Source organism: Apium graveolens, chromosome 7 (assembly GCF_009905375.1).
Source record: "Apium graveolens cultivar Ventura chromosome 7, ASM990537v1, whole genome shotgun sequence".
In the NCBI taxonomy this organism is placed as follows: domain Eukaryota; kingdom Viridiplantae; phylum Streptophyta; class Magnoliopsida; order Apiales; family Apiaceae; genus Apium; species Apium graveolens.
In genome coordinates, this window is record NC_133653.1 from 4,783,968 (window position 1) to 4,806,006 (window position 22,039).

The 22,039-nt window shown below is 34.9% G+C and overlaps 2 protein-coding genes across 3 annotated transcripts; one reads left to right on the plus strand and one right to left on the minus strand.

The window, feature by feature from the left end:
- Positions 1-2,221: 2,221 nt before the first annotated feature.
- On the plus strand, positions 2,222-3,149 carry LOC141673140 (uncharacterized). Its single transcript, XM_074479873.1, has 2 exons — positions 2,222-2,755; positions 3,033-3,149. Exons 1-2 carry the CDS (start codon positions 2,222-2,224, stop codon positions 3,147-3,149), a joined length of 651 nt encoding a protein of 216 aa, XP_074335974.1.
- Positions 3,024-5,352, minus strand: LOC141675296 (glycosyl hydrolase 5 family protein-like). Of its 2 annotated transcripts, XR_012555970.1 has the most exons (4): positions 4,747-5,352; positions 3,933-4,542; positions 3,333-3,828; positions 3,024-3,162 (listed from the first exon to the last, which is right to left on the minus strand). XR_012555970.1 is itself a non-coding variant. In XM_074482013.1 (3 exons), the coding sequence occupies exons 1-3, from the start codon at positions 5,308-5,310 to the stop codon at positions 3,413-3,415; spliced, it is 1,590 nt and encodes a 529-aa protein (XP_074338114.1). In that variant the 5' UTR covers positions 5,311-5,352; the 3' UTR covers positions 3,237-3,412. The 2 variants fall into 2 exon arrangements, 1 of the variants encoding a protein (XP_074338114.1); XM_074482013.1 differs by lacking the exon at positions 3,024-3,162 and having other exon boundaries at positions 3,237-3,828.
- Positions 5,353-22,039: the final 16,687 nt, after the last annotated feature.

Consider the following 22,039-nt stretch of genomic DNA (forward strand, 5'->3'; position numbering starts at 1 on the left):
AGTTTAATTTTATTTTTTTTAATTTTCCGATCAATAATATAATTTTGTTTTAGACTGAATAATTAGTATATATGTTTTTTTGTTAGTCGAATTGTATTTTTATTTTAGTTTTATGTTAGTTTGAATCAATTGTAGAATATATTTTTTTATCCTGGATATCCAAGTTAATTTGTATAATTTTTTTAGGAGGATTGATAGTATTATTATTTTATCTTAACCCGAGTCACGTTATATATCAACCAAATTTTAAGAATTATATTTAGTTTGTTTATATTTAATTTAGCCCGAAGTAATAAATTAGAATGATATAGAACTCAATATGAATTAAAATTTAAATTGGTAGAAGAAGTTGAATTTAAATATAAATTATAGTGATATAGAGTTCGATATTAAATAGAATTGAAATTGGTAAAGTAATAGAGGAAGTTGACTTCAATATCAATTAGAATTAGAATTGAACGATCTAATAATTAGAATTAGAACAATTAAGTAAGGGTAATTAAGTAATTTCAACAAGTACTCACTGACCGACTACCAAACTTCTAATGTTTCGTCTATTATAATATAGTATAGATTTTTAAAGAATAGCTAAGAATTATAGATAATAACATTTGAGAAAAATACCTTTTCCATCATCTAAATTTTAGCTTACTATTATTGTATATTATTTTAGCTAACCAAAATGACTAACCCCCTTGGAGATGCTAAGCATGAACCTAATATGTGCTTTATATAAAGCACAACTACACAATATATAAGGAATCATATTCTATTAACAACAAAATACCCTAATACAATACTTCTGAGATAAAATTCTTCACCGCCTTGAGTTCATGTTTCCTTTTTCTTATCGAAAATCAACTGATGTTACAAATACTGATTACATCATTCGTTGACATCATCATCCATTGATATGATCATCATCCGTTGATATAAATTCTGATGTGAACTTATGATAGTTTCCGTTTGATATCATCAATTGCTCTTAACAATGATAACTCTGTTTCTTACCCGGTCTTCTTCTCTCTCACTCGAGCTTGAGCCCAGTCCACGTGGCAAGCAGCCAAAATGTCAACTGTCCTATGTTCCCAGAAATGAAACAACAACATTCCAGCCGTCCGCATGTGTGAATTTCCGGACACCCCAGCTGCAAAAGGACAGTCGAGCCCCACTAGCAATCTAAGACATCCAATCATTCATCAATCAACAATCATCAAGGGCTAGGATGAAGATGTATAAACTCCTAAAACCCTAAATTTGGGAGCATATAAAAGCCCCAAAAAAAGGATTTTAGGGGTTGGAAAATACACACTTTTATACACATTTTTAAATTGTTCCTTCTTCCCTCTTCTTCTTGATGAAACCCCTTTCTTATTCTCACGTCGGAGTTGCCGCAGGGATACAACCTCCTCCGGTTATGTTTTGCAGAGCCCCCTACACCACAGTTTAACCACAGTCCGCTTGCCACGTGAACTGGGTTCGAACTCGAGTGAAAGAGAAGAAGACCGGAAAAGAAATAGAGTTATCACTTTACAATTTACATCATTAAGAAGAAAAAAAAATTGCTATACCATTCAGCTGCTGAATTTAAACTCAAATATACTTGCTTAAAGAGCAAGAAATGAGAAATGAGAGCTAAAGCCTTTCATATTTTGCATTGTAGTTTCACATTTGTAGCATTTTCCATGACAATATCAAATTTTCAACTGTACATAATTTTTAGGATATAACATGTCACAATCGATTCTACAGTGACGAAATACATTACTTTTAGGAGATAACATGTCACAATCGATTTTATAATGACGAAATCATATCGGAACTGACATCTAATACCGAAACTTTTCGGACTGAGCCACTGAGGATACATGACACACAATATTGCTACAGTGCTACGTCTCATTTTATTTTCGGACAATAAGAATATAAGTTACACATATACATATCTAACTTAAATTAATGTCACTCCACTAATTGCTTTCAGCATAAAGTACAGAACTTCATAGACAACCAAACAAGACTAAAAATCTGAACAACGTAGATTATGCCGCGTGCACGATGTTAACAACATTTATAAACAAAAACGCCATTAGTCTTTTCCACACTTTCCATTTTTCTGCTCTACAAATTTCAAATCTTAACAAATACTCATAGCCCCTTCTCTTTATAATATCTCAACTTCACTTCATTTCAAAGCCTCAAATACAAGACATTCTCAGTCATGACAAGTTATGAGCAAGAAAAGCCCCTAGCCCCGGGGGCTCATCGGATCACAATTCGCCACGAGAACGACACGAAGCACTACCGCAGCGCATGCCTCAAATGTTGCGGATGCGCCTTGGTGGTATTTGGAATCATAGGGATAACAATGCTGATACTAATGTTGACTGTTTTGAAGGTTAAAGATCCGACGATGAATTTAAACTACGTGACACTCAAAGGGCTGGAAACTGCGAACTTATTCAATCTGTTGCCAACCACAAACTTAACAATCGAGGCTGATATGTCGATCAAGAACCCGAATGCAGCTGCTTTTAAGTTCAAGAATGCTGTTACAGGTATTTACTATGAGAATGTACTTATAGGGGAAGCTAAAACTCCAAAGGGCACTGCAAAGGCTAACAAAACATTTCGACTGACAATAACTATTGATGTTATGCTTCAAACGTTTCTAAGGGTACCGCGATTTTTGGGAGATCTTACAGCAGGAGAAATGCCAGTGAACACGAGGAGCAGCATTCGGGGTAAAGTGGAGGTACTCAGCATCATTAAAAAGACCGTCGGAGTCAAACTGGATTGCTCATTGACAGTAGTTCTGGCAAGCCAGAATTTTAAGGATCTGAACTGCAAACGATCTGTTTCCATTTGAATGTAGGATGATAGGATCCATTTATCGCAAATTTTACTTTTGTATTGTCCTTAGCATAAATATAATTTTGCGCGAAAAGTCTACATCATCAGTAAGGTTAGTAGGTTATACTATTTTCTTTAAGTTAGGTAACTATTTGATTGACATGTATTAACAAAAACAGGGAGCACGGTTGGACTGTTTAAGAGTTTATCCTCTGTCGTCCCAGTTTCTTGTTCGATCCTCGCTCACCCCGAGAATTTATACTTACTCTATACCTGAAAATCTCCCACGGAAGTAGTGTCGTCTCAAACCTAATGAAGATATTAAAACCAAGATCAAACAATCAAATTTCACACATATGAAATGAAACAAGCATGTAGAGGAATTTTAGATGATTAGATTAACAGAGAATTTCAACTATAAGTATTAATGGATGCATGCCTTTTATATGAACAAACCAAACCTTCAACATACTAGTTACCTACATAGCACCTAATCCTTTATGTTTTTGGTTAATTTGTTGTTTGAATTCCAGAACAGAACTTTAGCTCCCGGTTCCCTTTACTCCAATGCACTGGACGAAACACGCTGAAACCACTGACTCTGAGGATTTCTAACACAAGAAGTATCATTACTTGAACTTGCACAAATGCACCTCTTTGTCAGAACATATGGAGAATAATAAGGGTCATAATGTATGCATAGATTATCCCGGTTAGCAAGTTGATAGCTCGATACAGCTTGCCAAGAACTTTGCTTGCTGTCACAGTCTGTAGTTAAAGAAAGTGGCGAATTATGGCCAGTGGCTGCTAAACAATATGGAGTTCCATTCAATTTAATCAACGAATTCTCATAACTCCATTTGCTAAATGTATAACATTCTGTCGCGTGAATTTGAGTATTGCCATTGACACTAAGACATCGACCAGTTTTTGGATGGTACAGTCTCAAGTAACTCGGTTCTGCAGAGTTTGGATCTGCACAAGTTTAATCAAATTATCAGTTAAATATCGATAAACAAAATCATTTCATCTGTTTAGTAACACTAGCAAGAGATGCCTGTGCATGTAAACATATGTACCTTTGATCATCTGTCGTACTGATAATAATTTGGCATGAATGTCTGGGTTTCTAATCTTCGTCCAGTTGGTTGAAAACATTCCATATTGCTCCTCTACACCTTGTCCTTCATCTCGTAAATAGTAGCTTCCATGTAAAGCCCACAAATTCCAATCTAAATCATACTTTGCCAAATAGGCCAAGAAGCAACCCAAGAAAATGTTGTCATAAGTCACATTACCCAACATATTAACGCCAAACTCAGTTATATACAATGGAGCTGCATTTGGCCCTTGTGTCAAAAATGTGGTTCGATTTTCCATCTCTGCAATAACACTATCGCAAAATTGATTCAGTGGTTTATGCCTATAGTCATGAGATTGTCCCATTGTGAAAGCATATCGATGTGATTCATAAACAATCTTATGGCTCAGCTTGCTGCTTGCGTTAATGTTTAGAGATTTATTCTTTAACGGTGTTAAATCAAGAGCATACGATAAACCACCAACAAGAATGAGCACATTAGGGTTGTACTTGTGGACTTGTTTCACACCCTTGCGGACATATTTGAGCCAATCCTTGGCATTTTGGCGTTTTCCACGTATCTCATTTCGCAAACTCATTGCAACTACCTGCAAATGCATGCCAACATGAGTCAAAATCACAAAAACGAAAAATTGATGATTGGAGGATTCTAATATCTTTGAACAGAGTCAAAATCCACAAGGCAAATGAAATTTTTCGACTAAAAGTCTGAAACTAAGTCTATTTCGTTCAAGGCTAGTAAAACCGCAAAAGAAAATGATATCATGGGGATCTAATTAGTATCTACATACCATTGGATTGTGTCTGTAACGATGTGCAACCTTCTGCAACGATTTCAACCAATCCTGAGGATCAAAATACTTATCGCCCCAAAAACCATTTCCGTCATCATCACTGCAACACCACATTGGCTTGCTAACTTGATTATCAAGAACAGTCATAACACCATAATAAGCGAGCTGATTGACAACAGCTTCTTGAGCAGCAGGAAGGGTGAGATTTAACAGTTGATGATTATATCTTGTCACCCCATCAATGGCATTAAAAAGGCTTAAATTTCGCAGAGACTGCATGACAGTAAGATGAGAATATTTAGTGAACATGTAGGTGGAATACGTGAGCCGTACAGAATTGAAGCCCATCAGAGCTATGTGTCTTGCAATGTCACTCAACGGCCTCTTGTCGAGTCCTTCTGGCAACATGGGGCCAACATGGCCAGCCCAGTTGCCACCGACGAGCTTCACCCTATGGCCACCAACATCATCTATAATCCATCTAGATTTGGTTGAAAGAGGGACAGAAAATGATGGACTTAACAGAGAGAAGAGTATGAGAAAAGCAATGAAAGTCTGCATTGTTGGAAAATTGTTTGGTTACAGATACAAAATTGCAGGTAGAATGCAGTCTATTTATAATTTGGTTGTTGAGATCAAAACCAAGAAAAGGGTTCACGTTATTATGAATCTATGGTAATAAATTATGTTAATCTTTATGGTTAAAACTTATCATACACTTAAGATTTTTATTCATGTACCATTTAAGTAACTAGCATAACATAGTAATATTTCTATTAATCATCACTGTATCACGAATTTCTTAAAAAAAAATTAACTTCTTTTTTGCTCAAAGAAATTGTCTTGTATTCTGATTTTTTATATGTTCTTACAAGTTTTGAGGGTGTGCTTTGTGTGAACTAATAATCTAAATTTTGAAGAACAAATGACCTGTGCAAGGTGCTCTTTCTGTATTTGTTTTCGGGAAGTACAGTAGCAAGACTGGAAGCTCATCTGACATGAATGCTAAGAGCTTGAAAAGAAGGGCTGCTTCCCCACGAGGTATTTAGAGCATATGCACCGGGAAGCTTCAAACTTTGATTCATGAAATAAATTAATGGAGTTTAACATATTCTTTATACACCGGGAATAAATTGACTCCATCAATTCATGAAGTTCTCCTTTGATTTTTGATGGAGTTATCAACGGACTTCAATTACTATTCACACCAAAACTAATCTATTTCAATCTATTTTAAGGTTTTGTCCATCTTTTTCTTCCATTCTCTCTATTAAAAATCTTTTTTTAGGTCCATCAAATAGTAACTCATGAATTGATTGAGTTATATGGTTGCATAAGAGTTGGGTAAAATAGTTGATTCATTATTAACAGTAATCGACTCCATCAATTGAATCAATGAATTGATGAATCAAAACCATTCATGGGCGCAGTTTTCTAAGCAATAAGGAGGATCAGCCTCTTTTGGATTCATCATACAGAATGTAGCAAGATCACAATTGTGCAGACCTGCTGGCTACCATTGCTAAGTTTTGGTGTTAAAGCAAATTTGGGAGAATCCTAGGCCTGTTAATTCTGTCTATCTTCATGCAGAATTTTGGTGTTAGAGCAAATATAGAAGAATCACAACCTGTCAAAACTGCTCAGTACATAATGAAGTAATGTACAAACTTCTTCCTATTAATAATATAAAAACTATAGTTGTTACAACCCATTTAACAGCAACCTGTTCCACAATATTTAGCAAAAAAAACTGTTAATAGTTTATTAATTTAACAATCACTGCAAGAACATTTAAAAGTGAACCTTTACTAGGATCACCAGATAAACGCTACCTGTGCACTGAGATCAACCTCAATAAGAGGGGATTACATCTGATGGGGCACAAGTATTTGTCCAATCTTTTGATAAAGTTTAACTGTTTAAGATGATTCTTAAACTATCTTATATATATATAACTAAACGAGAATCTAATCTTAATTTTACATCTCTTTTTTAACCTACATAAATTTCAAAATCAAATGGTAGTTCATGATTCAATATAGCTAAAAATTGTAAAGTGATGTTTTTTAATATCACAATTAATATCAACGCGCCCTAAAATTAATTCGCTTTTCTTCACAAAAATAAAGTATATTAATTAACGAGACAAGCATAACTATGAAACTTGTTATCTTAACAATAACCCATCAAAACTTCGCAAGCATATGCTATGAAAAATAAATCCGGTAACAATAATATATCAAAATCACTTTGTCAATTGAACAATTAAACACCAAGAAAAATTATGAGAAACAAATAATAGGAACGAGAAGATATCAAAATAATTAAATTAATTTCATCTTCATCCTAGAGAATAAATTTAGCTACACATGATAAAAAGATGAGCAAAACAAATAACTAACAAAATTCTAACTCTAGATTGGTGTTCTAGGTCTTGGGCCTTGGGTGTGTAAAATACAAGTGGGAGACCCGTATATATAGGAAAAATATGAGGGCTTGGGTCTTGTAATATCAAATCCCGCTTAGGATATATTTTCTTCTTTTCCTTCTTCTTCTCCAATAAGTATTCAAATTTCTTTAACTTTAAGTATTCTCCACCTCCTAGCCTTTTTCATCTTTTCCTCCTCAAATTTGATTTTATTTATTTTCCTACAAAACAAAGTAAAATAATTTATTTATTAATAAAATTACGAAAACGGACATAAAATAGATATTAATAATATACAATAATATGGACCTATCAAATGTCTCCATACCTATCTTTTGCCCGTCCTCGAGAAAAATCAGAAAGAAAAATATTAACTAAGAAAAGTCCTATGCTCCTTTTTGTAGGCGTGACGGGAAATTTTAGGTTTACCAACTCGTTAAACTCATAGACAATCTCTACAAGAGGAGTGTTGTTTCCTGAGGGTTTATAGAGGATATAGCCATAAAATCTGTGAAATACTCTAACAAGTGTCTAAACTCTATCAATAATTACATTCATTGGTGTCAACAAAAGAATTTTTAGGAAAATACATGCCTTAAAGACTCTTCTAATAATTATAACCAAGATGTAGGTATCAACAATCCACTTATATTGACTCTGAACGTTTACACAAAATTCCAAGGTGTGACGTGAAAGTAGGTCTCTGAAGAATCAATTGAGTAAATACATTTCCTCTTTTTCAACCAATATTAAATGGACTAAATCTCTATCAAAACAAGTATCTAGCCAAAATTTACAATTTTTTTCTTCTTTTTTAATTGACTGTGAAATGTCCATTTTCTTAGGCTTTCTATGTTACCCATGTAGCGAGCTTTGGGCCAATGACTCCCAAACCAGTTGGTCTTAGGGCATTAGGTTTTGAAATACCCCTACAGACTTAATTACTCGAGTAACAAAGGCCGCAAAACAAGACCAGACAGTTATACTACGTATGCTTATCATCTCAATTATTTTTTATTATTTGTGAGGAATATTGGGTATTGAAGTAGTTTATTCAAATATTTTTTTTCTTTTTTCCGCAAAAATTTGATTCGACATTGTTTGAACATGTGGGCTATGTCTCGGATATCGAAAACTTCCCTAAAAAATCTTTCTACAAAGAACTTGTGCAAATATGTCGTCTTGGACTCTTAAGCAAAATTCGTTCAACACAAGTTTCATGAAGGCGACCTTACTCAACTACGTTCAAATCATCTCAAGGCATTACATATATATAAGTTTTGAAAAACTGCTAACCCCAACTAGTATTAAAGTACAATAGTGGACTCGACAACTTAGCTAAAATATCTCTGATTTTTTTGGGTTTTTTTTTCATTTTTTCAATTTTTTTTGGATTTTTTTAATTACTACTAAACCCCTCCCCCATACCTATATCATGCATTGTCCTCAATATATGCAAATGAGAGAAAAATGACAAAGTAAAATGACGAGAATATCTGATAAGGCCATGACGAAGAATCACAATTACGTATAACACACACACACACATTCACTCACACAGACATAATTACTCCCCCATACCTACACTTTATTATGGGAGACACACACAAAAATATTTGATAACCAATTCTAGAGCATGGGAAAACTATCTTCGTATCACAATCAACACACATGTGAAACTCACCTATAAGAAGAACATTATCCACTAGAGATATTAGACCATACATCAAAATAAACATAGTATTAGCATCATTCATAGATCAATTAGACGCTTCTTTATATTGTTTAAGCATATTAATAACTTGAAATTCTTGGTTATAAACTTTGCTACTAGAAATAAGAACATCATGAGTTTCATTATCAACTACCGAAGGCTGACGAAGAGTGGAAAATGATAGAACAGGATCAGGTGTGAGTGGCTTACCTACAGAAGTCTTAACAACGGTCTTTGGATCAAAATAGTTATCCTCAAGTTGGTTTTCATGCTCAAAACAAATGGCATTCAATTCCTCAAACATCTCATCACAAGTGAAATTCCTATATAACTCATGAAATTTTTTATTACTCTCACACTCACGCAAAACATCTTCCTCAAGAAGAGACTCAATTGCATTATCCTCAAGATTAAACCATGACACAACCTCATCTATCAAATTAACTCCTACAGGTTGTTCAAAAAGCTAATTAGGTTGATTTCCTACATTAAAGTTATTTAGATCTATCAACATGTTTCTAAATGTGAGTTTCATTGAAATATTTCTATAGTAAATCAAAGCATTAGAGGTGGCAAGAAAAGGCCTTTCTAAAATGATAGGGATTTGATATTTGAGATTTTTGAATAGTCCAATTTTTAGAACAACGAAATCAACGGGAAAGACAAAATCACCAATTGTAATCAACACACCTTCCACTATACCCTTTGGAGTTTTAACAGAACAGTCAGCTAACTGAAGAGTGATACTAGTCTTTTTATGTTCACCTAAACCTAAGTCTCGATAGATAGATAATGGAAAAAGATTCACACTAGCTCCTAAATAGAGTAAAGCTTTATCAATGAAGGTATCACCTATGACACAAGATATGGTAGGACAACTATAGAACTGATATGAGAAGTTAGAAAAGCTTTCTTAGGAACATGAGTGGTTCTTTATGAGTACACAAATCTTTTAGACACTTAGCATAAGAGAGAATTTGTTGAATTGCATCTAAAAGAGGAATGTTGATCTTGACTTGCTTAAATACTTTCAAAATCTTATCTAACTGAGCAGATTGTTTGTTTGAAATGAGTCTTTGAGGAAACGGGGCTTTCGGCTTAAAGACTTTTTTACTAGACACATCAGAGTGGGGTTTTGAAGGTGGTTCATTGGATGGTAATGACTCATTAGATTCTTTTTCAGAAGTTTCAGAATTTGAAGATTGTGGAACACTCGGATTCAAGAGTAGAGGATTTGGTTCATATGTTAGATTATCTTCTTCATGAGTATTAACATTAGCATGACTGTTGAATTGATTACCATACCTTAGAGAGATGACAGAGTTCACATTTTTATGAGACTTTTGGTTTTAATGAAATTTACGATTAACCTTGGGTTGACTAGGAAATTGATTTTTCTCTCTCTCACTCATTGTGTTTACCAGTTGACTAACTTGGACCTCTAGCTTAGATATGGCTTGTGTGTTTGAATTTAGCAACTGCCTATCTTGAGCCATAGCTTGCATGAAATATTGTTGAGTTTTGAGTAATGCCTCCATACTCTTTTCAATTGAATTCAATCTCTTATCAGATTCATTAAAACCATGGGGATTCAAAGGGACTGAGTTTGAATAATGACCAAGATTTTGAGGAGGATATGAGTTAGAATTTTGAGTTGTGTATGGACTAGGATTGGGCTTTCGAAAAGCAGGTTGAGAATTTTGACTATACTGATTGTATTGACCTTAGTTCCATGAGAAATTTGGGTGATTATTCCAACCATGACTGTATGTGGGTGCATATGGATCATTCTTAACACTAGATAGAAATATGGCATTAACTTGTTCAATTTGAGGGCAATTTTCTAATACATGATTAGAAGAAATACAGTTTATACAGATAGAAAATTGAGATGACACGTTGTTGGTTTCTAAGGCTTCTAGATGTCTAGTGAGTGTAGCTAACTTAGCTTCGGTTGCAATGGAATTACCAACTACATGTAAGCCCTTATATCTTTTAAGTTCTGGATTAGGTTCCGTAGTTGACTCCCACAACATTGTTTTTCAGCTAACTCCTTAAAGTATTACCAAGCTTCTTCCTCATTTTTATCCATAAACTTACCTTGACACATAGACTCTAACAAAGCAGTGATTTGACTGTCTAAGGCTTCATAAAGAATTTTACAACGTCTCCATTTTTCTATACCATGTTGAGGACACTTAGACAATTTTTTTTAAAATCTGTCAGAAAAATAAACACAAATTCCTCCCACGTGTAAATAGAGTTAATGGGTAGACTATACAATCATTGTTTAGCCTTTTCTTTTAAAGCCAAGTTAATAAGTCGGAGCCTAATGGAGTCTTCACTAAGTTGTTGGATTTTTGTAAAACACACACTTCCTCAAATTCTCAAATGAAAAGATATGGATCATCTCCCTCTACCCCAGCAAACCTAGGTAACATGCTAATGTTATGATGTTTGATTTCAAAATTATTCGCGGTTACTTGAGGTAGGACTATGTATGAGGGTTCAGCGGAACGAGCGGGATAACAATGGTTTTTAAGTGAGACAGACATGACTGCAGGTGAACTTTCTACTTTTTCTTTTGATTCAATTGTAGTGGGTGAAGAAAACTCGAGTTTCCTTACTACTTTAGAAGATGAAATGTTAGAGTGTCTTACTAATCTAGATGTATGGTCTCGAATCCAAGCACTTTACAGATAAGAAAAACAATCACGTAGCAGACAAGAGCGATAAGTAAACACCCAAGAAAAATTGGAAACTCAAATAGAAAAATCTTAGATCTAAGCGTAATCCTAAAAAAATCTAGACAACTTCTAACTTTTGGGCCACCAAAAACTCTATAAATCTAGATTTATTCAAATCGATTGGTCAGGAAAACGGGGGAACTTCCTTGTAAACAATACGCTGAATTAGAAAACCACTAGCCTAGGCACCAATCCAAATTGGCCAGGCAAGTGATACACTTGTCTTGTCACCAAAAGATCGAATAATTCAAAAAAAAATTAGGTACCTTCCTAGTTGAACTTGAAATTCTACGGGTCAACGTCTACTTCATTTTATTAAGGTGGGTGAATGCAAGATGAAGGAATTAGTGATTTATGGTCCAAGGAAAGGGTGATGAAATCTCTCACCTTATCTTGTAATGGAGTGGTGTCCTTAAGATTGATTAGATGATGCAACACACAAAGAACGAGATAATAAAAACTTATGGATGCACTAAACTACGTGTATTACTCTAAATTGTATGTACCTCTTTCCTCCAACAATCACCATAATTGTATAAGATAGAAATTAATAAATACAAAAGAGAAATCTAGATGATTTGATCATATGTGAGAAAATGAATGATGCAACAAATTGGTTATTAACAATTAACAAACTACTTTTTTTTTTGAAATTTTCAAATATTTATTCTTTTTGAATTTTTTAATAATAAAAGTGAGAAAAAAAATAGAGAGGTGATATGGAATACCGAAAAGCGCTTTCAAAAATTCCAAAAGAGACTGTGAGGCCTTCTAGCGATCTTTTTGTCCAAGTCTTCCTCCACTTCACGATTTCCTAAAAACAAAGAGAAAACAAGGAACTAGTCTGAAAAATTAAATATCAAAAAGCGAAAATTGCCAATAGTCACCAGCAGCGGCGCCAAAAACTTGATGTGTAAAATAATAATATTTGAATGCTTACGTTTAATATTTTCCCTGGAATAAAATAAAGGTTAATTTCCATGTGGGCTAAATGTTGCAGCAATAATCAATCTTGGAGTAGGCACTAAAGAGCAATATTTGGCTGACAAATGTTATAATACTTTGTTCTACCTTAAATTTTGTAAATATATTATTACCGCAGAGTTACATACTCTAATAAAAGTACATACCATATTGTTAGGTCACACAACACTATAGAAGGGGGTTGAATATAGTGTTTATACAATCAAATCGATTTCAACACAAGTATGTAACAAAGATCAAGTATATTCAAATAAACTCTGTTACGATAGAACTGTTGTTCTCTCTTAGTGATGAACAATATCACTAAGAGCTGCTAGGTTACAATATATAATCTTCTCAATAATGATAACATATATAGTGTAAACCCTAAATTGTGTTTATATAGTACACAGTTACAAGATATCTTCTAATTGATATGGAATACAATTCTGTCTCCTAAAATATATCAATTAGATATCTTCTACAAGTTTTCTAGTCCTCTAACTCTTCATGCATATCTTCTTTTGTTTTAGTCCAGATCTTCTCCTGTAAATCAGCTGTTTTCCTTATCTGAAGTCTTCCCGCACTTAAGTCCTGATATATATCTTCTGACGCCTTAAGTTCTGATATTAAGTTCTGACTTCAGTTAGTTCTGATTTCCAGTAAGTCCTGATAAGTCCTGGTTTAAGTTCTGAAACTAAACACAACAGATTAGACATGACATCTCAAATATATCTAACAATCTCCCCCAACTTGTAAATTATGAAAAATATACAAGTTAATAGATTTGATGATGTCAAAAACATTTAAGTACAAATGCAATGAGAGTTTAATTAGACAACTAACTACAACTTACAGTACATGCAGCTTTACCAATATCAATGGATCAATCTGAATCCAAAGTGATTCTTTGTAAAGTCTTTTACCAGCTTATCTTCAGCTTTTCTCAGAACTTCAACTAACTGTGCTTTGACATGCATCAGTTCTTCATCTTTAATGTCACCAATTTGATAAATGGTTGTTTTGAGAGCTTGAATTGATGTTCTTTCAAGTCCATCACCAAGTCTGATAACTCTAGGATGTGAAGAGTCTTCATTATAACATAAGCACTTTCCTTTCAGAATAACTTCCACTTTAGCAGAGTTCTTCCTCATAGGAATTTCTCTTTCGTCATCTTCAATAATCATTGCAGTGTATTCAGAAACTTTTGTACCAGAGATTCTGTGAAGATCTCTTATAGCTTTCAGAATATAATCTGACCATCTTCTTGTTACATCATATTTTACTTCTTGAAGATAATGGATATGTTGAAGCTCTCTGACAGACTTCTTTAGTACATCAGTATCAGCTAGTCTGTAAGTTCTTCCATCATTGAGAAATAAGATCAATTTCTCTTTTAGATCATCTTTATCATGAACATCTATCACAATTTGAGCAGACAACACTTTGTCAAGGTGTTTTTGTTTGATTTGTTCATATGGTTTGTCTGTCAACATGAAAGGATCTCTTAGAGTGACTTCTACTCCTGTTTGTATCTTCTCTTCATTAGAACCCAATCCGGCTCTATCTCTAGCTTGCTTGGATCTTAACCCAAATGTTGCAAGTTGATTAATCATAAGATTGGACTTTGGTTCCATCGGAGTAGCTTTCTTCCATAACAGCTTATTCTTGTCAGCAATTGTCATATTTCCCAAATCAACTTGAGCATTATCAGAGGTTGATGTCTTGATTACTTGATCAAAATTTGATGTTTCTTCTGTAGCTTGCTGTTCTTCATTCTGAACAACTTGAGCTGTGTCAGAGGTTGTTTTAGATTCTTCAGTTATCTTCCTTCTTTTCCGAATTTGAACAGTTTCATCTACTACAGCAGCATCTTCAAATACTTGAACCAGTTTGCATACAGGTTTCATCAGGATTTGAGGAATCTTCATCTCATGTGGCTTTGTTGGTTCATCAATTTTTCCTTTCCCCTTATCTTTGGGATCAATCTCAACTTGTGATCTTGTCTTGGGCTTAGATGCCTCAGAATTTGACTTTTCCTTGATCACAATGCCTTGTGCCTTAGGCCTTGGAGGTTTCTTTGCATCAGAAGCTTTAGACTTAAGATTTGTCTTCTCAGCTACAAATCTAGCTTCTTCCTCCTTGAGATTCTCTAAATCCATTCCAGGATTATGTTTAAGAAATAGTCTTCTAGCAAATTCCTCATCAAGTGTCTAAATTTTAGGATCTTTGTAGTAGACAGTAGTCTGCTTTCCCTTTAGCTTCAGAGTTTGCAAGAACTTCTGAGAGTCTTGACTTTTAGCTTGAATCAGAATATCAGAACTTGATATCAGATTTTGATTATCAGAACTTGCTATCAGAGCTTGAGCATTTAAAACATCAGAATTTGTCTTCTTTTGAGTAGAAGATTTGCTTGAATCAAAAATTAGTTTCTTTGAAGAAACTTTGCTGTTGTGCCCTTGATCTTGACCCTTGTCCTTGCTAGGGTTTCCCTGGTCATCCTCATTATCATCCTTTTTCTTCAGTACTTGAGTATTAGAGCATTTGGACTTATTAACTACATTCTCCCCCTTTTTGGCATCATCTGATAGTAGGAGAGAGAGAGAGAGAGAAGAAGTTCTACTAAAGATTGAATTTCATTCAATTGAATTTGCTGAGCAGCCTGATTTTGTAGGACCTCAGTCACTTGGGCCTGCTGCTTTTCTTGAACTTTCTCAACTGCTTCAACTTTCTCAGAAATAGGTCTGATAAATCTATTCTTGTCCAGCTTGATCACTATATCCAGCTTATCAGCTCTTTCCAGAAGTTTGTTAACTTTTTCATGAGTTGTGGAGTGCAGACCTTGAAGATGTTTAGTACTTAGAGTTGTGACTTTGAGTTGTGTCTTGAAATCAGAGTTTGTTAACAACTCATCAGCTTTAGCAATATGCTCTGTCAGAACTTTGGAGCTTGGAATGAAATCAGATTCATTCCACTTCTTGGTCCACTCAACCCCTCTGTGAGTTTCTTCCCAAGGAACAGGAGCAGCTTGTTCAACAAACTTTTCAATCAGTGCCTCATTTCCAAGAATGGGAGCTGGAGTATTAACTTGAGCTGACTCTCCAGAACTTGCTAACATCTCCTCATCTTCTGACAACACAAGAGTGTGTGCAACAGAAGGAGATTCTGCAATAACTTCATCTAAATTCTGATCATCAGAATTTATCTCCAGAATTGGAGTTGTTGGTATCTCAACCTGTAAGATAGGAGAATTAACAGTAGATGACTGAGCTGCAGTTGGAGCTTCCAGATAGAGAACAGTTGGAATGATTAGCCTTTGAAGATCAATTTCAGGACTTAACCCTGAATCTTCAACTGTAACATTGTCATGAATAGGAGAGACAGGAGGTGTGATCACTGTATCCTAAACAGTGTCTTCAACCTGAGCTGGAGGTGACAAAGATTCAATTACTATTGGCTTTGAGATCAGAGATTCCTGATCCCCTTCCTCAGCTTCATAAGTATACTCAGATGGAGGTTGTGCCAAATGCCTTCATGCTCTCTGTTTCTTTGATCTCCTGGATAGTGAAGGAGTTGTCTGAGTAGCATCAGAACTTATAGTTCTTTTCCTCTTCAAAATATCTGAACCCTCAGCTTCTATCTTTTTCTGATGGGTTGACCCTTCAGCTTCAACTGGCACAGATTCTGATGCATGAACCTGTGCTTCTTTTTCTTTATCAGACTCATCCCTTAGTATCATCCTTCTTCTCCTTGATGGAGATTTAGGAACTGATTTTGCTCTTGAAGGTTTGGGTCTTGATGTTGTAGCTGATGGTTGTGGGTGAGAGGATTGTACTGGTTTGAAATATATTCTGATGGTAGGTTGTGGTTGTGGTTGAGAAGTTTGAGTTGTTTATGTAGTGGTTGTAGGTGCTGATGGAGGTTGGGATGATTGTACATCAAGATAAATAACACTGTATGTGAGAGGGTCAGAGTTTACTAAGACCTGTTTGACTGATTGTGGAATTTGGAGGGGTCTTGGTATTGTCTACTTATTATCAGTAGATAATAAGTCAGTGAAGGCCCTTTTAGCAAGTTTAAATGGTTCAATCAACTCACTAGCAAGTTGGGGCTTATCAGAATTACAGAAACTGTAAATAAGTTGGCAAAATCTAGTAAAATATACAGTATTTCTGTCCTCTTGCATCCTATCCCCAATAAATCCTAGCACAACACTTGCATAATCAAAATGAGTTTGATTAATGAGAGCATACCCGATTTGCTGACTCAGGATTGGGATTGCATCAAAATTGGAGTACTTGTTGGCGAAAGCTTTAGTAATACAGTCAAAGAAGAAACTCCACTCCCTCTTGATATGAGGTCTCTTCAATTGTCCCAGCTTTGCCAAAGACTTTTCATAGCCCAGATTTTCCATCATTTGCTGAAGGGTTGGCTCCTCAACTGTTGAATTGAAAGTGCAGTTTTTTGGAAAATGTAGTGATTGTCGAATAGTTGACAAGGTCACCACATGCTCATCCTCCCCTGTTGTAAAGATAATACTTGGGGACCCATTTGCACCACCATCATCATAAACACCACTCCTTCAAAACTCCAGTACTTGAGTTCCTGAGAGTGCTTCTGGTTGGGTCAAAGCATACCCAATCTCACTTCGAGATAGAAAATCTTGGATGAAGTGAAGTTTTGATGGAGTTTCATCCTTAGAAAGAATAGCCATGTAGTTATTAGGAACAAACTTGGCTCCATTGAAAATGATGTCCTTTGGTGCCATTTCTGTGAGAAATAAGTGAGAAAATGATGTGTACACAAGGTGTTTGTTAAATGCCTGTAAGAAAAATAACTTCAGAGAATATTAGAGAGAGAGAGAATAAGAGAGATTAGAGAAAGAAAAGTAGGTAAAAGATTGTAAAATCTTTTAACTCCCATATATATACTCTCTCCACTTAACAACTCTTTTTGGAAGTAAAACAGACACTTTACACCTGTCAGCCAGTAAATAGTTAAAGCAGTAGTTAGTGGGCACGAGAAATAAGCAGTAATTATTGTGCACATGCAGTTGTCAAGGCAAACACGTTTCCCACGAACCAAATGATTATGATTGTTTTTATTTCACTTAATTATTGTCTGATAAATATGACTGTTACAGTAAAGCCACAAATAAGTCAAGTAAATAAATAATGCCACGTAAGCATCAGAGTTTCCATCAGGATTTGCATCAGAACTTGACTATTATCAGAATTTAACGGTCATCAGAATATGGCTCCTGTACTCAAAAAGTGAATGTCTGTTTCTGTGATTCTTCATACAAATACTGACTGGTTTCTTCAGAGTTTAATCATCAGATCAGAACTTGTCCTCAGAATTTATGCAAATTATACTAAACTGTTTGTCAAAAATAACTTAATCACCACAGTAATTTTCATCATTCATATGGAGTGAGAGTGTGTGCATTTGCAAATGATCAGATAATGATTAAAGTCTGATAAACTTCAGTATATCTTAGAAATAAGGCATAACTAAGAAAAGTGCTTAAAATATGTCTTTAATTTTGAAGTCTAATATAGAATAAATTTATGCAAGAGTCCACCTCAACTGTTTGTGCTCATTTTATGCATCTTTTGACATTCTTTTTACAGTGGCTTCTCAGTGTAAGTGAGTCACAACTCCTTTCAGAATTTATGCTATTATCAGAGTATTTCTCCAGTAATCAGAGAATGTGAAAAGTCACCAAGAAAAATTTATTTGCTTTTCTAATGCATATTACTTAATACCAGCAATGCACTTGGGCCTTCCCTTTCACATATATTACTCTAGATCTCAAATGAGTACCCGACTTCAATTTTCTTTTCTTTTATTTTCTTCAGATAAGTGAGACTTATCAAGCATGTAGTTCATCCTTAAGATTTACTGACATCAGAATTTGACAGATAAGAAACAAAAATCTAGTTTGTGACTTAGTAATAAGATACACAAAGTAAATTTGACTAAGCTCAAAATCAGAATTTGCTTGTGTTAATGACTTTCCACATAAACAACTAATTCAAACATGGGATTTCTAGTATGTAAAAGACTACTAGGTCAGCATCTAGCACAGTAATCCTCATTGGATTAAATAGCCACAGAACATTCAAAATACTATCAGAGTATATAGAATCACATCAGATAACAATCAGTATTTAATATATTACAGTTTAAGCACATATTACATAGAGATATGACAATCTGTAAATACTAATCATAAAATCTGATGCATGAGAACAGAAACTAAGCAGATTTTGAGAAAGAACCTAAAACCATTCCAAGTTCATTTACCAGTCTTGTAAAAATAGCTTCACATAGTGATTTTGTGAAGATATCTGCTAGTTGTTGATCTGTTGGAACAAAATGCAATTCCACTGTACCTTCCATCACATGTTCCCTTGTGAAATGGTACCTAATGCTGATGTGCTTTATCATTGAGTGTTGAACTGGATTACCTGTCATGGCAATAGCACTTTGATTATCACAGTAAATGGGTATTTTAGAAAATTCAAACCCATAGTCCAGTAGCTGATTCTTCATCCAAAGAATCTGTGCACAACAGCTTCCTGCAGCAATATATTCTGCTTCTGCAGTTGATGTGGAAATTGATTTATGTTTCTTGCTAAACCAAGAAACCAATCTGCCTCCAAGAAATTGGCAGCTTCCACTAGTGCTTTTCCTGTCTATTTTGCATCCTGCAAAATCTGCATCTGAGTAACCTATTAACTTAAAATCTGATTCCCTAGGATACCATAATCTTAGATCAGCTGTACCCTTGAGGTACTTGAAAATTATTTTCACAGCTATTAGATGAGGTTCTCTTGGATCCGCCTGAAATCTTGCACAAAGACAGGTAGCATACATGATATCAGGTCTACTTGCAGTTAAATAGAGTAAAGAGACAATCATACCTCTGTAGTTAGTTATATCTACTGGTGATCCAGTATCTTTATCTAACTTGGTTGCAGTGGCCATGAGAGTGGATGCAGTTGAACAGTCTTGCATTCCAAATCTTTTGAGTAAATTTCTGGTGTACTTGGATTGATTTATGAAAGTACCTTCTTCATTTTGCTTGACTTGAAGTCCCAGAAAATAGTTAAGTTCTCACATCATACTCATTTGATATTTTGACTGCATTAGCTTTGCAAATCTTTCACAGAGTTTGGCATTTGTAGAACCAAAGATGATATCATCAACATATATCTGTACCAAAAGTAAGTCATTTTCATGGTTGAGGTAGAACAGTGTTTTATCAATTGTGCCTCTGTTAAATCCACTTTCCAGAAGAAATTGAGCTAAGGTCTCATACCATGCTCTTGGAGCTTGTTTAAGGCCATAAAGTGCTTTATCAAGCCTATAGACATGATTTGGAAATTTTGGATCTACAAATCCTAGAGGTTGTTCAACATATACCTCTTCTTCCAATTCTCCATTGAGAAAAGAACTTTTCACATCCATTTGAAAGACTTTAAACTTTTTGTGAGCAGCATAAGCCAAAAAGATTCTTATGACTTCCAATCTAGCAACTGGAGCAAATGTTTCATCATAGTCAATACCCTCCTGTTGAGAGTACCCTTTAGCAACCAACCTTGCTTTGTTTTTTGTAATTATGCCATCACTGTCAGTTTTGTTTCTAAACACCCATTTTGTGCCAACAATTGATCTGTTCTTTGGTCTTGGCACTAGGATCCAGACTTTATTGCTTCAAATTCATTTAACTCTTCCTGCATTGTTTGCACCCAATCAGCATCTTGAAGAGCTTCATCCACTTTATTTGGTTCATTCTGAGATAGAAAGGATTGATATAGACATTCATTTGATGTTGTTGTTCTAGTTCTGACACCTGCTTCAGGATCTCCAATTATCAAATCAGGTGTGTGTGCTTTAGTCCACTTCCTTGCAGATGAAAGTTGTTTTCTAGAACTGGATCCTCCCCCATGATCCATGCTGTCTCCATCAACATTTTCTGATGCTCCCCCTATAGTTATGCTCTCTGAGACTTCAGAATTTGAGTTGGATCCTTCAGGATTTAAAGAATCAGAGTTTCCAGAATTATCATAATTTGGCTCATCAGAACTTGATGAATTAGAACTTGAAGAGTCAGTGACAGCAAGTGATGCTTCTTAAGAGTCTTGAGTTGTGGTAGGATCTTCAGCTTGCTTCCCCTGAACAGATGCATTTTCCCTTGGAGTAGTTACCACAGTTTCAATGACATCAGAATTTAACCCGTCAGAACTTTCAGAATTAGGATTTAAGCCATCAGAATTTACAGAATCAGAATTTAAATCTTCAAGTCCAGTAATCTTTTTATCATCAAAAGATACATTGATAGATTCCATGACAACCCCTGTTCTTAAATTGTAGACTCTGAAGGCTTTTGTGGAAAGTGGATATCCAACAAAAATTCCTTCATCAGCTTTTAGATCAAATTTTGACAGCTGTTCAGGATGAGTCTTAAGAACAAAACACTTACATCCAAATACATGAAAGTATTTCAGATTTGGCTTCTTTTTCTTCACCATCTCATATGGTGTTTTTCCATGCTTGTTTATGAGTGTAGCATTATGTGTAAAACAAGCAGTCTGCACAGCTTTAGCCCAAAAGTAGGTTGACAGCTTTGCTTCATCAAGCATAGTTCGTGCAACTTCAATGAGAGTCATGTTCTTTCTTTCTACAACTCCATTTTGTTGTGGAGTTCCAGGTGCAGAAAATTTCTGCTTTGTTCCATGCTCTTTGCAGAACTCTTCCATGATTGAATTCTTGAACTCAGTGCCATTATCACTTCTTATTATTTTAACAGAATCTTTGACCAATTTATCCAGCTGTCTGACATGGTCAGTTAGAGTAAATGCAGTTTCATTCTTCTTGTGCAAGAAATACACCCAAGTGTATCTTGTGAACTCATCCACTATAACCATAACATATTTCTTCTTTGCAATGGACATGACATTGACTGGACCAAATAGATCAACATGCAGTAAGTGATAAGGCTTAAGAATCGAGGATTCAGTTTTGCTCTTGAATGAAGATTTTCTTTGTTTTGCCTTTTGACATGAATCACAAAGGCCATCAGGAGCAAATACTGATTTTGGCAGTCCTCTCACAAGATCTTTCTTTACTAGCTCATTTATGTTGTTGAAATTTAAATGAGAGAGTCTCTTGTGCCAATTCCATCTTTCTTCAATTGATGCTCTACTCAACAGACAGATTGCAGAGCCATCACAGTTTGTTGAAAGTCTGGCTTCATATATGTTACCATGCCTGTAACCTTTCAGAACTACTTTGCCTGTAGAATTACTTACAACTTCACAATGTTCTTCAAAGAAATACACATGATAACCTCTGTCACAGATTTGACTCACACTTAGCAAATTGTGTTTAAGTCCTGAGACAAGAGCTACTGATTCAATGATGACATTC